The following is an 18010-nucleotide window of genomic DNA, read 5'->3' on the forward strand; positions in this document are numbered from 1 at the left end:
TACCCACAGAATGGGAGAAAATCTTACCAGCAGCACATCTGACAGAGGTTTAATAACCAAAATTTATAACAAACTCAAAAAACAGAGAATCAAGACAAGAAGCAACCCAATTAATAGATGGGCTAAGGAGTTGAACAGAGAGTTCTCAAAAGAAGTATAGATGGCTATGAAACATTTTAAAAGATGTTCAACATCACTAATAATTAGGGAAATGCAAATTAAAACCACTTTAAGATTTCATCTTACCCCAGTCAGACTGGCTAAGATCAAGAGAACAAATGATACCAAATGTTGGAGAGGATGAGGCGAAAGGGGAACACCCATCTACTGCTGGTGGGGCTGCAAACTAGTTCAACTCCTACGGAAAGCAGCGTGGAGAACTCTTAAAAAACTACAAATGAGCCTACAATTTTACCAAGTTATACGACTCCTTGGCATATTCCCAATGAACTCATCCTATTGCAGACACACTTATACATCCATGTTTTTTGCTGCTCTTTTCACAATAGCTAAGAGATGGAAGAAACCTAAGTGTCCCTTAATTGACGAGTGGATAATGAAAATGTGGTTCATTATATGATGGAGTTTTACTCAGCAGTAAAGAAAGATGAAATCATGAAATTTGCAGGCAAATGAATGGAACTAGAGACTGTTATACTAAATGAAGTAACACAGACTCAGAAAAAAAAATTGACATATGTTGTTGCCTCATGTGGATCCTAGAACCAAACCCTGATAAGTGAGTATGTATCCAGAGATAACTATAGGAACCAGGATAATGGAAAGGAAACAGGGAGGTAAAGGAAAATAAAAAACCTGAAAGAGAAGAACAGTAGGAATCCGGCCTTAAGGGAAATAGGGACAAAAACTGGGTTAGGTTAAGGGATGGAGGAGGGAAGGGTATATAAGGAACCTAGGGGATAAAGGGAAAGAAGGAGCTCAAGAGAGGTAGGGCCATGGCAGAAGGGTATTATTAAGGGAGAAAGGGGGGAAATGGGGGCACCATAAGTGGGCAAACCATGAAGGAGGGGTGAGACAATGTGAGAGATAAATAATGCCTAGCTAGTTTTGAAAACCAGAGGGAACTATGTTACTCCTACATCCTACTGACAAATTATACATCGCAGATCAATAAACACATGTTTAGGTAAGGTTTATCTGAGAACAACTGGTCATTGCCCAAGATTTATCTACATGACACACAGTAATTAAAAGTACCAGACTGGTAGAACTAAAGTTCATGGATGTTTAACAGGCATACTTTGAGGCCTATAACAGACATACTTTGAGGCCTAATTGAGTCAGAGGAACATAAAGGACAGTTTTTGCTCCTTGCCTTCCTAGGTAGACTAGCTCCAGGGGATTATGAGCATCTCTCAAAATTTCCTGTAATTGTGATGGGTCACCTGTCCCCTTGATCAAGGATGCCGAGGAGACCCTACCAGATGGACCTGAACCAGTGTCCAGTCTACAAAGAGGAGGGTCAACACAGAGGAATCATTTCCTCCATGCTTCCAAGTGAAGCCAACCATGGTCGAGTAGGACCTTTGACTTATCTTCACATAGGCAGAACTGGTAAAAGAAAGGAGCCAGGGGCTCCTCCCAAGCTCATGTGACCCCTGAGGAACAGGTCCTCAGACGACCTTAAGAGTAAAAATAAATTGGTTTATCAGGCCCAACTGTATGGCCTTAAACATCCAAAAGAAAGTATAAGCAAAGATTAAAGGGGCAATTATAATTTCATAAGAGTCCATATGTATAGCTAAAGGCTACATAACAAGCAACAAAGCCAGATAGGAGACACTTTCTTTTGAGTTGTTGGCTAGGGTGGCCCAAGGGATTCCCAGATAGTAACCCAGCATAGAACTTGGAAAATGAACAGCATACCCCAATCTTATCTAAAGGAATATTTACAACTGATTGCTGCTAGATGAGAACAGCTGACCCTCCTAAAACAAAGACCTCTAGATAGGCAGACAAGATTCACCAGAAGGGCAAGTAGTGGGGAATGGCTGGGGTGCCCACAACACAGCAGACAGTAGCAGGGATATCAGAGTATCAGGGCTCTAGTTGGGGGAGGGAGGCTATGGGAGGGTACAATCTGGGAATTGGGTATATAGTTGAATAAGATGGTTTGGGATATTCTGTGTGATATATATACACACAAAAAAAATCAAGAAATTTTTTAAATGTACTATATTTGAGGAGGAAGCATGGAAATTTACACCATGCTAATTAGTAGAGGTGATAAACATTACCACTGAAATCTACCTGATGACTTTATAGACATACACAGGCGCCAAGGATCCAAGTGCAACCGATTATGACTAGTAATAATCAGAAGAATAGAGATTAGAGATGCATGTGCCAATATCTCAGTGTTAGTAGCAAAAACAATGAATCTTTCTGCAAGGAACAATGTATTCTAAAATGAAATGGAGATCTTTTTTAAAGGTTAAAAACTTATTCAATTCTATGCCTTACAGGGCTAATGAAAGAGATGTACTCTTGCTCTGGAGTGTGTCAGTGAATATGTTAAATCTGTAGTGAAATGCTTCTTCTAACCATGTAGTCATTAAATTTTTAAAACATGATTAAAAAAATAATTCTTCAAAGCACAAAAATTTGCTCCTTAAAAATTAGTAGATGTGAAAAACATTACCATTGAAATCTACCTGATGACTTTATATTCACACTCAGATGCCAAAGAGCTCAGAAAGCAACCGACTGTGACTAGTAATAATCAGATATACAGAGATTAGAAATGCATGTGCAAACATCTTAATGTCAATTGCATTAAAAATGAAATTTTCTGTATGAAACTGTGCTTTTTAATAATGAAATGGAGAGCTTTTTTAAAGGTTAAAACCTCATTTAATTTTATGTCTTATAGGGTTTATACTGAGTACAATATTGTGTAACTGTAATAATTCAACTGTAAACCTAAAAATTTACAGCCAAGTTTGAAAGAGATGCACCTTAGCTCAAGAAATTGTTATTGAATATGTCAATGGTATTGAAATGAAATGCTTCTTCTAAGTATGTGGTTATTAAATAAATAATTTAAAAAATGAATAAAATATTTTTTAAAAACTTTGAAAAACATTGGAATTCAGGAATTCACACCTATACTAAGTGGAAATGTGAACAAATCAATGTATATTCTGGCTACTAATATCCCATCTGTCAAGGATTTTTTCTTATTCTGTGAACAAGGATGTGAGGAAACAGGGACCCTTGGACACTGTTAGTGGGGAATGCAAACTAGTGTAGTTATTACGGAAATCAGTGTGGAGGTGTGATAGTTAATGCCGATTGTTAACTTGACAGAGTCTAGAATCACCTGGGAGACAAGCCCCTGGGTACACCTGTAAGGGATTATCTGATTAAAGATAGTTTCTCAGAATGTCTCTGAAGGATTGTCTTGTTTGTGTCAACTGATGTGAAAAGATCCATTTTAACTGTGGGCAGATCATTTCCTGGGCAGGATCTTGAACTGTATAAAGTGGAAAAAGTGAGTGGATCATACGTTCCTCAGTCTTTGCTTCTTGACTGGGGATGCAATGTGACCAGTAACCTCAAACTCCTGTTGCTGTGACATCAATGCCAACCTTATTATGAGTCAAAATAAACCCTTTCTCCCTTAAGTTGCTTTTGTCAGGGTATTTTACCACAGCACCTAGAACATAACTAAGGCAAGAGGTTCTTGGACATCCAAGTTCATTATAGTCTATTCATAATAGCTAGATATCCTTCAACAGATGTATGAATAAAGAAAATGCAGTATTTAGATAGTGGAATTATTTTCTGTTGGTAAGAAAAATAAAGTAATAACTTTTTCAGGAAAATGCACAAAGGGTTATCTCAAGTGTGATATAAACCAGATTTTAAAAAATCTAGTATTTTGTATCATATACAAGATCATGTGTGTGTGTGTGTGTGTGTGTGTGTATGTGTGTGTGTGTGTGTGTGTGTGTGTGTGTGTATGTGTGTGTGTGTGTGTGTGTGTGTATGTGTGTGTTGAAGGTAAAAACGGGATCACAGGAAGAAAAGAGGAAATCTAAAGGCAGAGAAAAGGAAAGGGAAAGAGGAGATAATATAATGGAATACTGAAGACATGAAAGCAAAAGGAGGGACTATTTGGGGGAAGAAGTGCAATGGCAACAGGTAACAGGAGGATGGAAGATGGCAGTAGGGGAAGAGGATGAAGTGCACAAAGTATGAAGGTAAAAACGGGATCACAGGAAGAAAAGAGGAAATCTAAAGGCAGAGAAAAGGAAAGGGAAAGAGGAGATAATATAATGGAATACTGAAGACATGAAAGCAAAAGGAGGGACTATTTGGGGGAAGAAGTGCAATGGCAACAGGTAACAGGAGGATGGAAGATGGCAGTAGGGGAAGAGGATGAAGTGCACAAAGTATAATGACACAAAGGTGTGAAAATAGCATGATGAAACCTTTATGCTAACTTAAAAAATTAATAAAAGAAAAAATAAGGTGGACAACAAAGACTTGTTCAAAGACAGCTTCTTCTTGCCTTCTGGTTGGAAGGGAGTACCCAGGTCCTTAAACTTCATGTTTGTCTGATATGTGCACCTAACATTTATAAATAAGGCCACCATAGAGAGGAATATGATTGAAAACATTTTATTAGCTTTATAAAATGTACAATGTACCGGCAGCTGTCTGGTCAACACTGTTTCCAGAAAGAGAAACAAAATTTAACCACTTACTAGTATTCTGTACTGTAAGACCTGAAAATGTATAGACTGACATGAAAATTAAACATATGATCCTCTTCCTAAGAATCTCTTTTAGAATCATTCAGTATATTTTTATTGAATGTTAATGAATACACAGCCCAATTATATTATCAAGTCAAAAATATTATCAAGTAATAGATGTGCTAACAAGAATTCTAAAATTCATTGTCAAATCACAGAAAGAAATAAAATAACAGCTGGCTATGACCTTCCTTCATAAAAACTGTTTCTTTCAATAAGCACAGTCTGAACATAATGTACCATTTTAAGATAACTGACTGGATGCAAAGTATTCCCATTTGATTTTCATAGTCACTTACCTAATGTTGCCCAGCTCACAATTTGATTTATAAGCGGCAGTCCTTGTTTCTTAAGTAGGCTGTTGTGGGTGCTGTAAACAACATACATGGAAAGCACTGTACTCAGCATCTAAAAACACAAATGAAATAGGTTAATGAAAGGGAAAGTGGTGAAAGATACACTAGGAAAAAAAATGTTTAAGAAGGTGTTGAGAACAACTAGAAAACAGCTGAAATGCTGAAACTGGACCAGTCTGCATTCTTACACCCAAGATCTAAGAGTAAGTACTCCTGCACTATGCCACAGTCCTCCTGAATAAGCATAACCCAGGCATTTATGCTTTCAAGGATGTTACAGGCTAATTCTAAGGGTCATGTCTGCCAGCCAGCATTCTCCACCCAGAGACAATGGTCCCAATGGGATGGAGCCTGAAAGCATCATTGAGAGCAAAAAGAATGAGATTATTGGTAGTTTGAGGACATGAATCTCTGAGAATCCCTCCTCCATAGTATTTATGCCTATGGTTTTGAGAAGCCCTCTGCCGTCCAGCAATGAGCCATTCTTCCTTGTATCAAGGGTTATGATGTGATTATTCAAGCCCAGTCTGCGTCTGGGAAAAGAGCTACATTAGCCATATCAATTCTGCATCAGATTAAATTCAATCTAAGGGCCACTCAGGCTTTGGTTCTGACATCTACCTGAGAATTGGCTCAGCAGACACAAAAAGTGGTCATGACATTAGGAGACAACATGGGTGCCTCTGCCCTGCACTGAGTACACCAATGTGCATGCTGATGTGCAGAAGCTGCTGACAAGCTCCCCATACCATCATGGGAATGTCAGGTATTTGATATGCTTAACTGGAGATACCTGTTTCAAATACATCATGATGTTTGTGTTGGATAAAGCTGATGAAATGTTGAACCATGGCTTCAAGAATCAGATCTAGGATACACTGCAAAAGCTCAACAGCAATATCCAAGTGGTTTACTGTCAGCTCCTGAAGTGACCAGGAAGTTCATGAGAGACCCCATTAAATTCTTCTTAAGAATGAAGAACTGACTCTGAAGGGTATCCTACACTAACTACATCAATGTGGAACAAGAGGAGTGGAAGCTTGAAACATGTATGACTTGTATGTAACATTGACCATTACCCATACAGTAATTGTCATCAACACCAGAAGGAAGGTAGATTGGCTCACTGAAAACATGCATGCCCAGGATTTCACTGTTTCATCCATACATGGAGATATGGAGCAAAAGGGATGAGATGGGATCATGAGGGAGTTCTGATCTGGCTCTAGCACAGCACTGATCAGTAGTAACTTGCTGGCCAGAGGCATTGATGTATAGCAGGTTCTTTGGTCATAAATTATGACCTTCCTTCCAACAGGGAAAACTACAACCACAGAATCAGTCATGGTGGCGATTTTGGTGGTAAGGGAGTGGCCACTGACATGGTCACAGAAGACAAGAGGACTCTTAGAGATATTTTGCAGCAGCTCCATTGAAGGGATGACCCTCAATACTGATGACTTCATTTGAAGGGCTGTCTTGCTACCTGGCCCTAGCCAGGTTTCAATCCTGGGGGACTTAGGAAAAGCTGAAGGGGGAAGGGAGCCAGCCAATGGATGGATATTTTGTCTTTTTTTTTTCTTTCTTTCTCTTTAAACAAATGTCACTTTTTAAGGCAAAAAGAAGTAACTGTGAATATTTTAGACACCCTTTTCTTACCTCAGGCACCACCATCTCCTTCCCCCAAAACAATAATCCATTTCCCTAACCTGGCACCTCCTGATTCTAGAGACTTTCAAACCAAAGCCAAATCTCCAGAAATGATTCAAGGAGCTAAAACATGTCAACTCTGGCCTAATCTGCTGGACCAAATCAGGGAGAATCCCTGAATGAGGTTGTCCAGGGATTTGTCACCAGGTGGGGGGAACAGGGAAGAGAAAATGGGAGCCATTTTTACATTGTTTTGTATAGTATTTACTGATTCAGGAAACAAACACAAAGTTTTGAATAAAATTACTTGGAAACTGAAAAAAAAGTGCTATGTCATACATCACCACACTATTTCTATTTAGAAGTATTTGTTATAAATGTTAAAGGTTTCTTAAATTATGGAAACAGAGTGAAATGCCATGTAGTTTAGTGTACATGGTGTAGTGTTTTATCACCTCTGATCCTCTTGCACAGTAATATACATTTATTTATCCAACATATTTTTGTGGTCTGGATATTTACCTGGTAGTATAAATACCCACTATAAATTAGTGCAGTAGTAGGAAAGGTACAACTTGAAGGCTAGTGGCCTGTTTTTATGAACCTGCTTTTCTGCAACACAGTCATCCCATTCATTTATGTGCTGTCTCTTTTTGCACTAAAATGGTAGATTTGAAAATTTTTAACAGACTACATGTGACCCAGAAACCTACAACATTTGTTATCTGGCTCTATAGAAAAATATTTACTGAGCTCTGAACTAGTAGATTAATTGCCATTTTAAAGAAATAACCCAACTTATTACTATAAACAAGCTCTCAGAGTTTCAATCAGCAGTCTCATTATCAAGTCCTAGAGACAGATTTAATTTATTTTGTATTTTCAGGGAATTAAGACACAAAAGTGCTATGAATAAAGCTATGGCATAATCCTAGGAACCTTTCTATTGCAAGATATATTTTAAATTCAGAAATGCTAAAATGAGAAAAAAATATGCCTTGGGGTCAATAAAAAATGTCAGGCAGTACAGAAATTAATGCAAATTACTAAAGCTAATGCAAGAAAGAACTTTGTAATGGAGTTATGTAATACTCAGGGGTATTTCTAACAAAGTATATAAGAATTTTAGCATGCTATTCTTTGCTCCTCCAGACTGAGAGTCAGAAAACACTTGCTTTTGTCAAAGCTCTCATTATTGTAGGTAGATTCTGTCAAAGCTATTCTGGCTTAGTGTAAAGCCAGTCTGCACCATTTAAAATGAAACATATGTTCTAATGGCTTGACAGGATCTTTGACAAAGTATTTCTTCTTTTTGTAAGATCCCTGTTGCTCTCTAAGAATGAACGTAGCTTATGATATCTTTTAAATATGGCATATTGTTATTTCACACTGGTTTGGAAATAATTTAGATTATTTCGACTTTATTGTAAGAAAAAATTTAAAAGACTTGTATGAGTTTGGCAGGGCTCCAGACATGGCTATTTATTCAATTTTAAAAGGAGTTGACTCAGGCACTGTGGGACATGCCTTTAATCTCAGCATGTGGGAGACAGAGGCAGGCAGATCTCTATGAGATCAAGGTCAGCCTCATCTACATAGTGACTCCAGGCCAGCTGGGGCTACCAGGAGACCCTGTCTCAAAAAGACAAAAAAAAAAAAAAAAAAAAAAAAAAAAAAAAAAAAGAGCTGGCAAGATGCAAGGATATGACAAAAGGGAGCTCTCATACACTGACAGTGGGAGTGCAAACTGGTGCAGTCACTTTGAAAATCAGTCTGAAGATTTTTCTCAAAATCCTAGAAATAGAACTGACATACATTACTCCTGGGCATACCCAAAGGACTTCATATCCTACTACAGAGACACTTAAATACCCATTTTCATTGCCATACTATTCATAATAGCTAGGAAATGAAATCGGCTTACATGTCCATCAACAGATGAATTGCTCAGCTATTAAGAAAAATGAAATAATGAAATTTGTAGATAAATGGATAGAACTGGAAAAAGTACACTGAATGAGGTAACTCAGTCCTAGAAAGACAAATGTCCTGTGTTCTTTCTCATATGAGGATATTAACTTTGAATCTTCTGTGTTTTTAATTTACAGCACAAATGGAAGTCAGAAAGGAGAACTGGGGGATGGGGGGGTGTGCATGTTACAGGACTAAGGAAAGTATATTATTGCTTAAACAAAAGTAGAGGGGTAGAATACTGGGAGTGTAAAGACCTAAGCAGGGAAGGGTGTGGGAGTATGGATGAAATCAGGGAGTAGGAGGGGACCTAACCTAAAGGAAGTATATATGAGAAGCCCTATGGAAGTCAATTAAAAATGTAATTGGAGAGACAGAATACAAGTGATATCAATAAAGAGAGGGCTACACTGGAGGTTAAAGAATTAATTTGGGATAGCGGTGGGAAATGGGATAGAGGAGGGGACAGTGGGTGGGAAATGGGATAGAAGAGGGGATAGTGGGTAGTTTAACCAAAACAAAGAATGTATGAAAAAGACTATGGAAACCTACCAGTTAGCAGGCTAATTTTAAAATACAACTTAAATAGACATGGCTCATTTAGTAAAAATTGCAATGCAAGGCCTAGGGTACCTCCCTACAAGTTATTGGACAGGGAGAGACCCCAGAGGTCACTAAAACAGCATGGGCTATTGCCATTATCCAGTGATCCTCCATAATTACATATTAAGAACCTATTGCTAAAGATACCATACACTTGGGTTGTAGTATATAGAAAAATAAACCTGAAACTACCTAGGAAACTTCCTCTCTGTTGGCTACTTTTCATGGTGTTAGAAGATGTTGTGCAGGCTTCTGGGAGAAAAAAAAGACATCAATGGTCTTACCTAGTACTGGACCCAAACCGACCCACCAAGCAAGATGTTCCCACTGGTATAATAGTGGCACAACTGTTATACAGCAACTAACTGCTTTCTGGTTGGATATGAGGACAGCTCCACAGGAGGGAAGTCTGGACCTGGTACTGTAATCCAGGTCAAAAGCCCATGGCTGATGAGGTCATAGGCTATAGGGAACTGCTATTATTATTCTCCTAAATGGTTATGTTGCCAAATTGCCTTCTAAATATTTATATTTATATCAAAGACCTGGACTGCTCTCAACCTTGGTAGAGAAGCTCTTTTTTCTAACTGAATTTTTACGAATTTTATTTTAGATCTGCTCCCCTCTCCTGACCTCCTCCCATTGCCCTCACTCAATTTAATGAACTCTCTTATGTATATAATATAGCCTATAGAGTCTGATTTGTGTCCCCAAATATCTTTCAGTGTGGCTCCATCCACTGGGCCTACAAAGAGTCCCAATCCAGTAAGACACGATCTTTTTCCCTCCTAGCAGCCATCAATTGCCAAAACTCCTTAGGTTGGGATGGGATTTCTTACTCACTTCCCCATGTCTATGCTGTGAGTTCATATGAGTAAATGACCAGCTGTCTGGAAAATGTTGTTTCCATGTGGTCATCCACCCCCTCTGACTCTTACAATTTTTCTGTCTCCTCTTCTGCAATGATCCCTGAGCCTTGGGAGGCAGAGGTTTGAAACAGGTGTCCTATTCAGGGATATGCACTCTGCAGCCGCTTGTTCTCTGCACATTGGGTAATTGCGAGTATTTGTGTTCATCTTCTTACTGTGGGCAGCAGTCAATGCAGAGACATACAATTGATCAAAATGCTAAGAATAAGGTATTGAGTGCTCAGTCTTTAAATGAAACATTTTTACCAATCCCCCTAACTCCTCACACCCCCACACACATACCCTGCCAAGGTTTAGGGAACACTGTAGAAGAAGAGCTGGAAAGACTGTAAGGGCCAGGTGACAGAGAGGAGTGCAGTGAAATGTTTTCTAGACATGACATGGCTATAAAACTCATGAACTCACAGCAGCTATCGATACCTGCACAAGACCTGGGTAAGATCAAGCTGCAGATGGGGGAAATTCTCTCTAGACCCCCACTCCAAAATGAGGAGCTATTGGCAATTGATAGCTGCTGGGATAGAGAGAAATTCTTTTTTGACGGTGTTCCCACTGGAAAGGTTTCCCATGCATATATGGGCAGCACTAACTGGACTTAGTGGCACATACACCCAATGGAATATTACTCATCTTTAAAGATAAATAAAATTATGTAATTTGCAGGTAAATGGATGGAGCTGGAAATAATCATTCTGAGCAAGGTAACGCAGAACAAGAAAGACAAACACAGAATGTCTTCTCTCTCATATGTGGATGCTGGTTTTGACTCTTTAGATATTTTTGTTTAAATCAGAGTATCCACAGAATGCAGGAAACTAGTCAGGACCCATGGGAAATTTCAGAGAAAGAAAGATAGAACATAGGTGGTATGAATGGGGAAAGCAGAATAATGGAACAGGAAGGGTCTAATGTGGTGAGGGATGGGAGGGCAAGGTAAAGGATGGAGTATGGGAAGGAATAATTAACACTAAAGGCCTTTGAAAATGCCATATGAAAATCTGCTGCTGTAGAAACTTCCTAAAATATATACATAGACATATATATATAAAGAGTTTAAATGGAGTTACCTTACAATGAGGCGGGGGTTGGGGTGACAATGCCTCTCCCAGACATAATAGGCTATCAAATAAAAAGCCCAGTGCCAGGTGTGGGTTACTTCTTTTAGAGTTGTTGGCCAATGGGACCCCCAACATTGCAGGCTATTGCCATTGCTCTTGGTTATCTTTGCAAGATCCTATAGCTGAATACATACTTGAGTCACAGGACATAAAGAAATCAAGCTAGGGCCGGACATGGTGGTGCATGCCTTTAATCCCAGCACTTGGTAGGCAGAGGCAGGCAGATCTCTGTGAGTTTGAGGCCAGCCTGGTCTACATAGTGAGTTCCAGGTCATCTGGGGCTACAGGGAGACCCTGTCTCAAAAAGAAAAAAAAAAAAAAAAGAAATCAAGCTAGTACTGACCTTGAAGCTTCATTCCTACTGACTAGCTTTCATAGTGCTGCAAGGTGCCATGCATGCTACTGGAGAAAAATAACATAAATCTTATCATCTGTGAATCTTGTGGGCTATAATAATGACTGGTCTAGAAAGATATGTCCACTGGTACAATAGTGGCATGAATATTATCGGAGTAACCAACCACTTTCTGATTGAACTTAAAGCCTGCTCAAAAGACAGAACTCATGTCTGGTACTCTTAACTGGGCCAAACCCCAATAGGTACTAGGGGAGAACCTATACTATACTAATACTATAATTTTGCTACATGGACACAGTAATAAACCATCCCCTAAGTTCTTATCTTTACATCTATAGATTAGTGAATCTCTCAACTAAACTCTCATTAGAATGGCTTCTTTTTACAGCAAACAGCATGCAGAGTAAAAGAGACAGTGGAGTACTCAGCTTTGAATGGGATATCTATATCTTACCCCTATTCCCAAGGCTCAGAGATCATCATGGAAGAAGGAGCACAAAAGATGGTAAGAGCCAGAGGTAATGGGTATCTGCATGAAAACAATATTTGCTGGACACAACAGAGGTGTTGCATACATGAACTCACAGCAGCTGTGACTGCATGCACAAGACCTGCACAGGATCAAGCCAATCAAAATTCCAGTGTGAAAAGAGGATGGGCTCATGAAAATTCTACCCCAGGGTGAGGAGCTATTGGCAATTAATGGCTGCCAGGGGTGGAAGAGTCAGTGTTCTTGAGGGATGCCACCCCTGATAAGTCACCCATGATACAGTAGCTGTCTCTACACCTTTGTACATGCTGGCAGCAGAACTAAGTAGACTTAGTGGGTCTAAAACAAGAGCACATGAAGTTCGGAAGGAAAAGTGGTGGGGGATTCAGGGAGAAATTGGAGGGGAAGAGGGATGGATTTGATCAGAACCCATTATATGCATGTATGAAATTCTCAAAAGACATGAAGTGAAAATCGGACATGTTCAGGGGGACATGGAAGGAGTTGGAAGAGGGAAATGGGGATAGGTATAATAATGAAATTATATTTCATTGTATAGATGAATGAAATTCTCAAGAATAAAACAAATTATATAAAAATAAAAATAAGCCCACATACTGTAGTCCTTCTAGCCTTGGGCACAGGCCCACTTTTGCTCTTAGTATCCCAGATCTCTGAACTACCCACTTAGCCCAGACCTGCTCACTGTGTGCTGATTCTCTGCACTCAGACCAGCTCAATTCTTTAGTTTAGTTTCTTAGAGCCTTCACAGGCTGTCCTCACCTGCAACTTGCTTTTGCATACCTGAGACCAGCCTTCTATACAGGCTGCCCCTACCCTCAACATGTCTTGAATTCCAGAGACCAGTCTTCTTCTCCATTAAGTCTGATTCATCCCACTGCACTCAACTCTCCCACAACTTGAGCAAATCCAATCTCCCCATCCCACATCCTGTTCTCCTAGCCTTGGGCACAGGCTGCTTTTGCTCTTAGAACCCCAGATCTCTGGACTACCATCTTAGTCCAGACCCACCCACTATGTCCTGATTCCCTGTACTCGAACCTGCTCAAATTTTCAGTCTAGTTTCTTAGAGACTTCACAGGCTGTCCTCAGCCCCAACTAACCTTTGCACTCCTGAAACCAGCCTTCTACCCTGGCTGTCTGCAACCCCAAGTGGCCTTGATTCCCTAGCCAGTCTTCTTTGCCGGTAAGTCTGATCCCACCCACATCCCTGGACTCCCCTACAACCTGAGCAACTCTAATCTCCCAGACCTTACATTGTGCTTTTCTTCAACCCTTGGGCACAGGTCCACTTTTTCTCTTAGCACCCCAGACCTCTGAACTGCCCTCTTAACTCCTCCTGGCAGTGAGTTTTCCAAATCATGCTATGTCCATCCGCCTACATGAGGATTACTTAAAGCCCCTCCCACTGCTGTAGGGTAAGGCTTCCCTGACCTGTAGTAGGGGCGCAGACTTTTGCAGGCTGCCTGAGATCACCTGAATCCAGCCTTTCCCTAAACAGCTTCCCAAATTGTGCTGTGCCTGCTGACTAGAAGGGCCCACACCTTAGGAGGAAGCCTGATAACATGTAATTTTAACCTGACTTGGGCCTCTGTAGGAACTCCTGAGTAGCTGGACTAGAGTCATCTGGTCCCTCCAATATAAAATCAAAATAGAGAACCTGAAGCCTAGACTAACCAGCTTTTCATACCCAATAAGAAAGCAACCAAGGCACATCAAGTAGACAAGCAGAAACAGACTTAAACTCAACAAAGGAAGGACTGAGTCTCACACCAGTATCAGAAACAAGAAATCCACATGCCAAAATCATAACAACAAAAACCAGTAATGTGAAAACTCCAAATAATATGTCCCTACCAAACACCAACAGTCCTATAGAGGATTTCTACAACTAGAACCCCCTAGAGATAACCCAGGACACAGAATTAAGACAACAATAATAAGCATGATCAAAGAATTCAATGAATTTAAAGAATACACAAAAGCACAAATCAAAGAAATAAGGTAGGGATAAATTTCTGACTGAATTCACAAAAGAGAAATACTGAAAACTTGGGCTGAAATGAAGAAGGAAGGGAAACACTCAATAAGTCAATTAGAAACAACAGGAGAAAGAATCACCAATACAATGAATGATATGTAAAACAAATGTCAAGACTAGACAATAAAGATGATGAATTGGACTACTCAAGAAGAGATAATAAAAAATTTAAGAAAACACAGGAATGGAACATGCAGGAAATGTAGGACACCATGAAAAAACAAAATTTATACATCACAGGCATACAGGAAGGAGAAGAATCTTAGGATAACAGTATGGACCAGATTGTCAACAGAATGTAGAAGAAAATTTCCCCAAATTAAAAAAGACATGCCCATAGAAATACAAGCACTTAGAACACCAAATAGACTGGATCAGAAAAGAAACTCCCTATGGCATAGCATAATAAAAACACTAAATGTACAGAATAAAGAGAGAATAGTGAAAGCTGAAAAAGAAAAACAAGTCACATATAAAGGAAAATCCATCAGGATTACAGCTGACTTTTCAACACAAAGTATTCCCAGTTCTAAATGACCATAGATGGCAATGCAGAATACCTTACACAGCAAAAATTTCTATTATGGTTGAAGGGGAAAGAAAAATCTTCCACAACATAAATAGGCTGAAAGAATTTACGACCATAAAACCAGGCCTTCAGAGAATTCTTGGGGCAACAGAAAGAATCTAAATGAAGATATAACTGTGGAAACACACACTTAGACCAAGAATGCAAACAAAAATTAAAATGATGGGAACCAATACACATCTTTCAATAATAACTTTAAATATCAATGGACTGAACTGCCCACTCAAAAGACACAGGCTAGGTGAATGGATTAAGAAACAAAATCCATCTTTATGCTGTCTGCAAGAAATGCATCTCATTTTCAATGACAGGCATTACCTTAAGGTGAAAGGATGGGAAAAAATATTCCAAGAAAATGGCACTAAGAAACAAGCAGGAGTTTCAATTCTAATATCTGACAAAATAGACTTCAAACTAAAACTAATCAGAAGAGATAAAGATGGTCACTTCATTCTGATCAAAGGAACAATGACCAAGAAAATATTACAATCATGAATATATGCACACCAAACTTTGGTGCACCCAACTTCATAAAAACAGTACTGCAGAGCTTTAAGACACAGATTAATCCCTACTCATTAACAGTAGGGGACATCAATACTTCGCTGTCTCCATTAGACAGGTCAACTGTACAAAGAATAAACAGAGAGATATCTGAATTAAAAAATACCATTCATCAAATGGACCTAACAGACATCTGAATATTTGAACCCAAGCACCAAAGAATATGCTTTCTATTCAGCAACTCATGGAACTTTCTTCAAAATTGACCACATAATGGGGCACAAAACAAACCTCAACAACTACAAAACAACTGAAATAATTCCATGCATTTTATCAGATCACAATGCAATAAAGCGTAAAATCAACACCAGAAGAAAACCTAGTAACTACATGAACGCATGGAGATTCAACAACATACTCTTGAATGATGAATGGGTCAAAGGAGAAATTAAGAAAGAAATAAAAGCATTACTGGAACTAGACAAAAAGGACAATACAATACACACAACAAACACTTTGGGACATTTTAAAGGGCGCCCTAGGAGGGAAGTTTATAGCTCTAAGTGCCTACATTAAAAAATCAGAAAGAACACAAATAAATGATTTAGCATTGCAACTCTAGACAACAACAAATGAAACCCAAACCCAGCAGATAAGAAGAAATTAAAAAAAAAAAATCACAGCTGAAATTAGTGAAATAGAAATTAAAAACAAACAAACAAACAGGAGAGAGTGGGCTCCGACCTTCATCAGTGTAGTGGCTGTGATCTCAGCAGACTGCCAGAGAGTGCCAGGTTCTGGCCTCCCTCTGGCATAGGGGCTGAGAATTCAGGGAATTGCCTGAGAGTGCCTGGATCCTGCCTCCACATGGTGGTAAGCTTCCACTAATTGCACACCCATCCCCCTACGTGGGATTTCATGAGGACCCTCTCAAGGCCCCAGGGCAGACTTGGCTTTGGTAGGCTAAGGCTGAGATCCTAACAGACAGTCTGAGAGGGTGGGCTTGTACTTCCATCAGTGTAGTGGCTGTGATCTCAGCAGACCTCAAGAGAGTGCTGGGTTCTGGCCTCCCTCTAGTATGGGGGCTGAGAACACAGCAGACCAATTGAGAGTCCCAAAATCATGCCCTCCCGCCTTAGGGAATTTCCCAAATTTTCTCTGAGCTCCTGCTAATAGGTGTCCAAATCTTAGAAGGAAGCCTGAGTGTACCTGACTTGGGCTTCTGTGGGTGCTCCTGAATAGCTGACCTAAAGCCAAAACAACACTATATCTCCACCAAATTCCACCAGTCCTGTCGAAGAGTTCTACAAGGAGGACCCATTAGAGATAACCCAGGACACTGAATTTAAAAGAACAATTAAACATTATCAAGGAATTCAACAAATTTAAAGAACACAGGAACAAACAAATCAAAGAACTAAAAGAACAGGGATAAACTTCTGAATGAATTCACAAAAGAGAAACATTGAAGAAAACTCAGGCAGAAACAAAAAAGGAAGTGCAAAACTCAATAAGCCAACTTGAAACAACAGGGGAAAGTCTCACCGCTAGAATGAATGAAATGGAAAATAGAATATCAACATTGGAGGATAAAGTTGAAGAATTGGACCATTCGAGCAGGATTATGGAAAATTTTAAAAACACAGGAATAGAATATGCAAGAGATGTGGGACACCATGAAAAGACCAAATCTATGTATCATAGGAATAGAGGAAGGAAAAGAATTTCAGATTAATGGTACTGACCAGATCTTAAACAGGATTGTAGAAGAGAATTTCCTGAAATTAAGGAACGACATCCCCATACAAATAGTGTTATTAGTCAGGGTTCTCCAAAGAAACAGAACCAGTAGAATGAATATGTAAAGAGATTTATCAGCTTATCTCAAAGGATAGAGTCCGAGTAGTCCAACAATGGCTGCACCACACTGGAGAGGCTGGAAATCTGTAGTCGCTCAGTCCACAAGGCTGGATGTCTCAGTAGTCCCAATCCGGTGCTGAAGGTCTGACAAATTCCAAAATATCACAAACTAGACCACTCAAGCAAAGATTATGAAAAATTTAAGAAATCACAAGAATGGAATATGCAGGAATTGTGTGGCACCATAAAAAGACCAAACGTACGAATCACAGGCATACAGGAAGGAGAAGAATCCCAAGATAATGGCATGGACCAGATCTTCAACAGAATCGTGGAAGAAAATTTATCAAAATTGAAGAAAGACATGCCCATAGAATACAAGAAGCATATAGAACACCAAACAGACAGGATCAGAAAAGAAATTCTCCACAGCATATCATAGTAAAAACACTACACGTACAAAACAAAGAAAGACTACTGAAAGCAGCAAAGGAAAAACAACAAGTCACATACAAAGGAAAGCCCATCAGAATTACAGCTGATTTATCAATGCAAAGTATGCAAGCCAGAAGAGCCTGAACCAAGGTTTTTCCAGTTCTACATGACAATAGATGCCAGCCTAGAATACTATACCCAGCAAAAATGTCTATTATAGTTGAGGGGGAAAGTAAAATCTTCCATGACATGAATAGCCTGAAAGAATACATGTCCACAAAACCAGCCCTTCAAAGAATAT

General features: G+C 39.4%; 1 protein-coding gene and 1 pseudogene across 5 annotated transcripts in view; one reads left to right on the forward strand and one right to left on the reverse strand.

Annotated features, from left to right (window-relative positions):
* The window catches only part of Pign (phosphatidylinositol glycan anchor biosynthesis class N), a 171601-nt gene that overhangs the window by 55060 nt on the left and 98531 nt on the right, over window positions 1–18010 (reverse strand). For all 5 annotated transcript variants that reach the window (XM_017800012.2, XM_029567167.1, XM_017800011.2 and 2 more), the window contains one exon: window positions 5084–5192. In XM_017800012.2, coding sequence (XP_017655501.1) covers window positions 5084–5192 — 109 coding nt within the window. The remainder of the gene's footprint in view (window positions 1–5083; window positions 5193–18010) is intronic.
* On the forward strand, window positions 5202–7026 carry LOC103740094 (annotated as a pseudogene).

This window comes from Nannospalax galili, unplaced genomic scaffold (assembly GCF_000622305.1).
Source record: "Nannospalax galili isolate Female #2095 unplaced genomic scaffold, S.galili_v1.0 scaffold298, whole genome shotgun sequence".
In the NCBI taxonomy this organism is placed as follows: domain Eukaryota; kingdom Metazoa; phylum Chordata; class Mammalia; order Rodentia; family Spalacidae; genus Nannospalax; species Nannospalax galili.